Consider the following 8,553-nt stretch of genomic DNA (forward strand, 5'->3'; position numbering starts at 1 on the left):
ACTTCAGAGGTTTGCAGACGATAAAAACAAAAGTATTTCTTCAACACCTTTCTGGTCTCTCGGAAGTTACATGATGGAGTCGGTGAAGCTCAGAAGTGCACAGAACAAATTAGGCAACCAGAACGGTGTTTAGTAGTCATAGTCAGTGAAGTTATTTTAATGGTAAACAAATAAAACTGTGGTGTTCAAAACTAACAAAACATTTTGTTTTTTTAAAGGTCAGAACAAACTTAATTCCCATTTTTGACATTTAAAGACCTAATAACCACAAATTAACTGTAAAATAATGTCATTCCTGTAAATTTTAAAAGTATGAAAGACTGAATACATTTTGGCTGACTTTAAAAAATATGCAAAAACAAAAAGCAGCTAGAAAGATGATTAGTTTAGTTTTATTCATTTATACTTTCTAATTTTATTTATTACAGGCTTAGAACTAAATTAAAAATAACTGAAGATGACGTTTGTTTATCGTTACAAACTTTGCTTTTTAACATTTTATTACAAAAATAATCTAAATCAAAAATAGAATCAGCAACAATAAAAACCAACAAACAAATAAAACTAAGATTGTGGAGCATAATAATAATAATAACAATTACTTGGAATTGATGGTTTAACAATAATTAATTAGCAATAACTAAGCCTTGGATAATCTAAGGTAAAAACAGAAACTGTAGTTGATTTAATACCAAATGGTTGTCGTTGGACAGATTTTATTTAGGTGTAATCCATGCAGGAATTAATATAACGTTACTTATTTTGATTAAAAGTGTTAGAAGAATGAGTAGCTCTGTTGACGGTCCCTTACCGGTTCGACGTTGGAAATGTGGTCGGTTGTCAGTCTTTTGAGGCTGATCAGGCCCCCAACACTCCACTCAGGGGGGGTGGGTGGTGTAGAATATGGCTCAGAAACCCTCGTTGAACCCGCTGTGGACTTATCTCTTAAAGTCGTAAACGTATCGTATTTTCCGGAGTATAAGTCGCAACAGTCAAAAACATCATGAAGAGGAAAAAAACATGTCACTTTGGCGTATAAGTCACATTTATTATGCATTTATTTAATGGTCAAAACAGCTTCATTTCGCCTGGGCGCCGTCAGTCCATCGCGGCTGGAGCCTCTAGCTCTCCAGCGTTCCTCCACCTGCACCAGCTGAATGAAGCGAGTGCGAACAGGAAGACTCGCTGTTGCAGTTCTTTGAAATTTAACAAGATTAACACTTAAAAACAATAATTTGTTTGCTCCACATTATAGCAAAGGTGTGTCTCAGTTTAACTTTTCCTTAATAAATGCACTTTAATGGTCAAAACAGCTTCATTTCGCCTGGGAGGTGCCATCCATCTATCCATCACAGCTGGAGCCACTAGCTCTCCAGCGTTCCTCCGCCTGCACCAGCTGAGTGAAGCGAGCGCGTACGGGAGGACTCGCTGTTGCAGTTCTTAGAAATTTAAAGCATCAGTCAAAAATAGCGTTATGAATACAGAAAAAAAACGTATATAAGTCGCTTTGGCATATAAGTCACAGGACTGATAAATTTATGCAAAAAAACCTGACTTATACGTTGGAAAATACGGTATGTCTTACAGTGAAGACGCTTCAATCTTCTGTATTTAACTGTATTTTTTTGCTTGGCTCAAAAAAAAAAAGTTCAGAGCAAATTAGTTTTTCTTTGTTCAGAAATACGAAGAGAAAAAGACAAGAATCAGGAGGACGGACAGATGAACTGACCGCTCTTTCAGAGCAGCTATGAGACATTTAATTGAATTTCAGTTTGACTAACATCTTAAATGTTTTAAAAGTTCACTTTGTGTTACAAAACAAAATCATTAGATTCAGTTCTAAACTCATAAAATCCAAAATGTCAGATAATCTTTATTAAAAAGAAAAGGTTGAAAACATACCAAAAAAAAATTAGACAACATTTTTTGAAGGAATGCACGTTTATGTCAGAGTTTTAAATAACTTATTTGATCTGTTAGAGCTTTTGCAAAGTATTGTGAATGACTCTCAGCTACTACCACACCAGATATTGGTTAATCTGTAGACTGACCGAGTTATAGTTGATGTTGTGTTTTGTTTAGCTCACTTGGCCGTGGTGGCCATCTTACATTAGGTTGAGTGTAAAAGTTACATCCAGTGATCCCTTTGAGTTTCAATAAAATACGTCCAGTTGTTCATGTGATATTTTGCTAACAAACACACACATGTACACTCAGGCAAAAACAGGCAGTGAGCGATAACGATTACAACCAAATATAATAACCACTAATCTCTTCTGCAGTATGACCTGAAGTTTTATCCCTGAGGAACACCTGATCCGGATCAACGAGCGGGCCTGAATCGAGACTCTCGGCGATGCTGAAGTCTCACCACAGCCCTCTTAATCTGCTCGTAGCTCACAAACATCACAATGTTCCAGGAGACCATACGAAGAAACGAAGCCATGAAGCTACAAAAAGAATCAGGCGATGAGATGAAGCATTGTGTCACACGGGGTCATACTGATGACACCTACCCTTTATAAAAAGATGAGGGTCCTTCGTTAATCATCATGGTGAGGGCACAGTTTACAGCACCGCCGTACTGCCCTGGTACTGAGTTCATGAAGCGGGTTTTCACCACGTCCACCAGAGACGTTACAAAGGTGGTGCAGAATCCTCCGGCAAAGGCTGCGGTGAAGTGACACGGCATGTTGTCTGCGGAGGAAACAACGCGTGGTTCGGTCCGTTAAAACCCACTCAGACTGGAGGGGGACCAGCAGGTGGCGTGCACCCACCTGTCATCAGGTGGTTCTTCAGGATGAGCTCTTTGATGACGTCATATGTAACCAGCTCAGAGCAGTTTACCATGGAGTTACGAGCTATGTTCAGTAGACAGCCTGGAAAAATGAATTTTATACAATTAAACAATAAAAGTAGTTTTGATGGTTACTAAACGCGAGATAGGACAACTGGTACGTCCTAGAGAGCTGAAATTTGGTACAAAGGTAGAACTCCCTGAATCAAGAAAAAAAGTATCTTTGGAGGTATGCCCTAAACCCCAACAGGAAGTTGGTCATTTTGGGTCAAATGGTCATTTTTGGGCATTTTTCACTTTTCATACATGGCAAATTTTAAAGAACTCCTTCTAGGTATTTTGAGAGATTGCCTTTGGTGGATATAACCTTAAGACATTGGGGGAATAAAAGTTATCAAAAAAACTGCGTTTTCATATATGTTGAAGGGGCGTGGCCAGGCCTCAAAGTTACGCCTCACGCCGTAAATTTCCAAATGCTATAACTTTCACATTGAAAGAACAAAATGCACAAAACTTGGCATAAGCCATCCGTGTCTGATGCCCGACCATCCTCTGTGCTAAACACTACACTGACAACCAAAAGAAGGACAAAACACAAACCAAAGTCTCACAAAAAAAATCTTCCATCTTCTACATCTTATCAGTAGATGGGTTGCAGAGGCAACAAGTCCAAGAGAGAAACCCAGACATCTGTCTCCCCAGCTCCTCCTGGGGGACCCCAAGTCTTTCCCAGGACAGAGGATACACAATCCCTCCAGCAAGTTGGGACATTCCTGGAAAACCTCCAAGGTGAGGGGTTCAGGAGGTATCAGACGGCTGAATCACCTCAACTGACCTTATGATGCAAAGGAGCAGCTCTACATGGAGCTCCACCTGTATGATGGAGCCCCTCACCTTCTCTAAGGCTGAGTCCAGTCACCCTGTGAAGCTTGTATTCAGGATCTTGTTCTTTCGGTCATGATCCAAACTGCATGACCATAGGGCTGGATCAAAGACTGATCAGTAAGTCGAGAGCTTTGCCTTCCAGCTCAACTGTTTCTTCACCAGGACCGACCGAAGCAACACCCTCATTACCGAGGACGAAGCCCCGATTTGTCGCTCCATCTCCCGCTCCATCTTACCACCACTTGTTAACAAGAAACCCAGATACTTGACCTCCTCCACCTAAATCAAAAACTCCCCCCAACCGAACCTGGACAACCCTTAACAAACTACAGTAGTTGACATCTGCAGGTACGAGTTGAGAAGGAGGTGTGAGACACAAATATTTGCTAATACTTTTTTAATTCCAAATTTACAACATCCTGCAGCAACAAACCAAACTGATCCAACACGTGACCAGAACTTCTTTTGTTTCCATCTTAAACCACATTACTTTAAATTATCTAAATTCTACTTATTTTCCTGCTACCCAAAATCCAACAGAGGTTTATTTATGTTATGCTACAAACAACTAATAATTTAAATACAAACCGGATTCCAAAAAAGTTGGGACACTAAACAAATTGTGAATAAAAACTGAATGCAATGATGTGGAGATGGCAAATGTCAATATTTTATACGTAATATAACATAGATGACAGATCAAAAGTTTAATCTGAGTAAATGTAACATTTTAAAGGAAAAATATGTTGATTCAAAATTTTACAGTGTCAACAAATCCCAAAAAAGTTGGGACAAGTAGCAATAAGTGGCTGGAAAAAGGAAATTGAGCATATAACGAACAGCTGGAAGACAAATTAACACTAATTAGGTCAATTGACAACATGATTGGGTATAAAAAGAGCTTCTCAGAGTGTCAGTGTCTCTCAGAAGCCAAGATGGTAAGAGGATCACCAATTCCACCATTGTTGCGCAGAAAGATAGTGCAGCAACACCAGAATGGTGTTACCCAGCATAAAATAGCAAAGACTTTTAAGTTATCATCATCAACCATGCATAACATCATCAAAAGATTCAGAGAATCTGGAACAATCGCTGTGCGTAAGGGTCAAGGCCGTAAAACTCTACTGGATGCTTGTGATCTCCGGGCTCTTAAACGTCACTGCACCTCAAACAGGAATGCCACTGTCAAGGAAATAACAGAATGTGCTCAGGAATACTTCCAGAAAGCATTGTCAGTGAACACAATCCACCTTGCCATCCGCCGTTGCCAGCTGAAACTCTACAGTGCAAAGAGGAAGCCATTTCTAAGCAAGCTCCACACGCTCAGACGTTTGCACTGGGCCAGGGGTCATTTAAAATGGAGTGTGGCAAAATGGAAGACTGTTCTGTGGTCAAATGATTCACGATTTGAAGTTCTTTATGGAACACTGGGACGCCATGTCATCCGGACCAGAGAGGACAAGGATAGCCCAAGTTGTTATCAACGCTCCGTTCAGAAGCCTGCATCACTGATGGTATGGGGTTGCATGAGCGCTTGTGGCATGGGCAGCTTGCATGTCTGGAAAGGCACCATTAATGCAGAGAACTATGTTCAGGTTCTAGAACAACATATGCTCCCATCTAGACGTCATCTCTTTCAGGGAAGATCCTGCATTTTTCAACACGATAATGCCAGACCACATTCTGCAGCAATCACAACATCATGGCTACGTAGGAGAAGGATCCGGGTACTGAAATGTCCAGCCTGCAGTCCAGATCTTTCACCTATAGAGAACATTTGGTGCATCATAAAGAGGAAGGTGCAACAAAGAAGGCCCAAGACGATTGAACAGTTAGAGGCCTGTATTAGACATGAATGGGAGAGCATTCCTATTTCTAAACTTGAGAAACTGGTCTCCTCTGTCCCCAGACATCTGTGGAGTGTTGTAAGAAGAAGGGGGGATGCCACACAGTGGTAAAAATGGACTTGTCCCAACTTTTTTGGGATTTGTTGACGCCAAAAAATTTGGAAACAACAGATTTTTCCCTTAAAATGATACATTCTCTCAGTTTAAACTTTTGATCTATGATTTGTGTTCTATTCTGAATAAAATATTATATGTTGGCACCTCCACATCATTGCATTCAGTTTTTATTCACAATTTGTTTAGTGTCCCAACGTTTTTGGAATCCGGTTTGTATCTAGATGTAATGAAAATGAAGCAGGCACTTTTTGAAGTTTCTAACTTTCGCTTTAACACACAAAAAAGTAATAAAATAAATGAACTGAACTGATTTTGGCCACCTCCTCTGGATACAAACAATTCTCCCATATAAAAAAGAATGCAGTTAAGTTAAATGAGATATTGGCAGCTGATATGTCAAAAAAGAAACAAACGTTGTGGGACATGTTTTAAAACATTTCCATATGAAAATACCTTTCCAGAGGCCTCTAACGCCTTCATTTTTGGCTATGATCCTGTAGGCATGGGTAGTGCTGCTGTATCTCTTCAGCGAGCTGTTGTCAGGCAGCTGGATCTGAGCCTGAAACCTGACTTTCACCACATCGGTGGGCTGAGCGAAAGCCACCGCCAACGCCCCTGTGGTGCCGCCAGCCAGCAGTCGAGTCCCGAGTCCAGTATCTGTTGCACAATCATTTACGGACCATCACTCAAAACAACGAAACAGAAAAAAGACAAGATGTGTAACGTTAGGTGTAATGTGCACATAAAGACTCTCTCATCTATTATAGTGTCGAAACGGTAAGATTTACAGTTTTGTCCTCAGTGTTCTACATAGTTTAGTTGTTCAGTTTAACTGGTTCTCTCCAGTCATCAGGACAGAACCTAAACAAAACTTTAGGTAGATGACAGACAGGCAGACTTCATGAGGCCTGAAGCATCCGTTTCCTGAAAGAGGACTCAGCCTCGCAGCATTTCTGCTAAACATGTTCAGGTAACGCAGCTTTATGTGTTGTCAGAGATTAATCTTTACTAACCTCAAATATAATTTTTAAAATGTTATTACGACAATTAGATTTAAATCTAGATCCAAGATTATTTTATCAGCCTCCATGATGTCACTATTCTTTGACCCTTCAGGGCAGTGTTTAAATTCAAGGCCACCTTTCATTTAATTAAAAGTGTTACACCTGATTGGATCAAGCAAATGTATCTATTTTTTAACAGCTTCACGTGTTCACACTGTAACTAAAATGGATATAAATGCAGACAAACCCAAACGTTTTAAGTTTAGTCATGTGTTTTAATTTGTTTGAACTCTTTAAGGTTCTAGCTTCTTAAAAGTTTGTTTTGGATTTATTAAAAAATGATAAATTAGAACGTACTTTCTGATCCGCGCGCGTACAGCTGCTTCATGGTGTCGTATAAACCGATCCGGATTGAGGCGAAGAAAATCTGTCGCTGCAGTCCTGCCAGAAGCCCATTGTACAGATTCCTCGGCCCCTCGGTCTTCACGATGGTGACGATGGTGCCAAACACACCTCGATATTTAACCTTTTGGCTTTTAGATAAAGGCATAGATTCTCCTTGGACCTGAAGTTTGCAATCGTAAAAATATCAAAGTTATCCGTTTACTGAGGGAAGTCTGCATGTCTACAGTCAGCTTTGCAAAATTTTGCAGTTCTGAATAGTTTTTTTTTGTCCCTAACTGCTTTAAGCCTGTTTAGACCATCAGTTATGTCTCTTCTCCCTCCAAAAATGGAAATATGATGTAAACAAAGACAGAATGCAGTGATTTCCATAGTTGAAAAGTCTACAGATTTTTTTTAAATATTGCATCCAATATTTCATCTGGTAACTTTTTTTATTTGATACCAAAATGTGATGACAGATGGAAAAAAAAAAAGTTTATGAAAATGAGATCTGTGTAACTGATTACAATTAAAAATAAAAAAGTTAACTATTTTAACTGTGCAAACATAGTTTTTGCTTTGATCATTTAAAAAAAAAGTAAAGTTCTGCTTGAAATGAATCTTGAGAAAAAACCTGCAACCCACTGAAAAATGCTCCACCTTTGCAGCGTCACAATAAAACAGGAGCCTCATATTCTGCAAGAATATGCTATCATTTCTTTATTTAAATAAACAAACTATGCTTTGTTTCAAAGATGTTACCATCAAAGATAAAAGTACTTCTGGGAAAAATTGTACTTTTACTTAAATGTGAGATTTACAGGTCTAATTTAATTTACTTTGAAAAACATTCAAAGCTTGTTTTAAACTTTGCTAAATCTGTGCCTCACCTGTAGTCGGACTTTGGCCGTGTCCAGTGGGTAGGTGGTCACGTCAGCCACGCATCCAGCTGTTCCAGCTGAAAACACCTTGGCGACAGCCGACGGCTCCAGATCAGGTGCTCCTCCTCTGGCCATGTTCACCACGTCCAAGGATAAAGACAGACTCAACAGGAGGGAGAAAATAAATTTAAAAATCAAGCAGTTTCTGTCATTTTGATGAAATCTGTCCTCAAGATTTCACGCCTGGAAGTCATGGACGTGTCAAGTTTCAGGTGTTTAAAAAAAAAAAAAGTCCGTCTTCTGAAAAACAAAGTTCTCTTAATGTTTTTGAGCACATCAAGAAAAGATGATCAGACTGAAAGCCGGTAAGGCAACACAAACACCTGACTGCAAACAGACCAACCAAACTGCTGTTTCAAACAACCCTGCCTGAAAAATAAAACACTCCAAAGCATTAACAGACTGTACTGTATATTACTACACAATGTACCACAAGTCTTTGTTTTACTTCCTGATTCCTCTGCTTGAAAAACATTAAAACCAGTCTGACTGTAATCAGAGCGACTGTCATTAGTATTTAAAGTTTCTGGTTCAGACTGGTTATTAAAGAGCAGATGTGATCGGAGAACAGAGCTTAT

The 8,553-nt window shown here is 39.4% G+C and overlaps 1 protein-coding gene across 1 annotated transcript; it reads right to left on the reverse strand.

Annotated features, from left to right (window-relative positions):
• Positions 1-2,323: 2,323 nt before the first annotated feature.
• On the reverse strand, positions 2,324-8,050 carry LOC119410944 (mitochondrial uncoupling protein 2-like). The gene is made up of 6 exons (XM_037677864.1): positions 7,925-8,050; positions 7,008-7,215; positions 6,100-6,303; positions 2,778-2,879; positions 2,517-2,697; positions 2,324-2,450 (listed from the first exon to the last, which is right to left on the reverse strand). Exons 1-6 carry the CDS (start codon positions 8,048-8,050, stop codon positions 2,324-2,326), a joined length of 948 nt encoding a protein of 315 aa, XP_037533792.1.
• Between the last annotated feature and the right edge of the window lie 503 nt (positions 8,051-8,553).

This window comes from Nematolebias whitei, chromosome 6, assembly GCF_014905685.2.
Source record: "Nematolebias whitei isolate Nwh7 chromosome 6, NemWhi1, whole genome shotgun sequence".
NCBI classification, from domain to species: domain Eukaryota; kingdom Metazoa; phylum Chordata; class Actinopteri; order Cyprinodontiformes; family Rivulidae; genus Nematolebias; species Nematolebias whitei.

What these genes read in the sequence shown, in the direction of transcription:
- LOC119410944 (XM_037677864.1), bottom strand. Translation starts at nt 8,050, where the DNA reads ATGGCCAGAGGAGGAGCACCTGATCTGGAGCCGTCGGCTGTCGCCAAG. An exon ending in CGGCCAAAGTCCGACTACAG is followed by an intron (nt 7,216 to 7,924) that starts GTGAGGCACAGA and finishes TGCAAACTTCAG; the next exon opens with GTCCAAGGAGAATCTATGCC. An exon ending in GTACGCGCGCGGATCAGAAA is followed by an intron (nt 6,304 to 7,007) that starts GTACGTTCTAAT and finishes ATTGTGCAACAG; the next exon opens with ATACTGGACTCGGGACTCGA.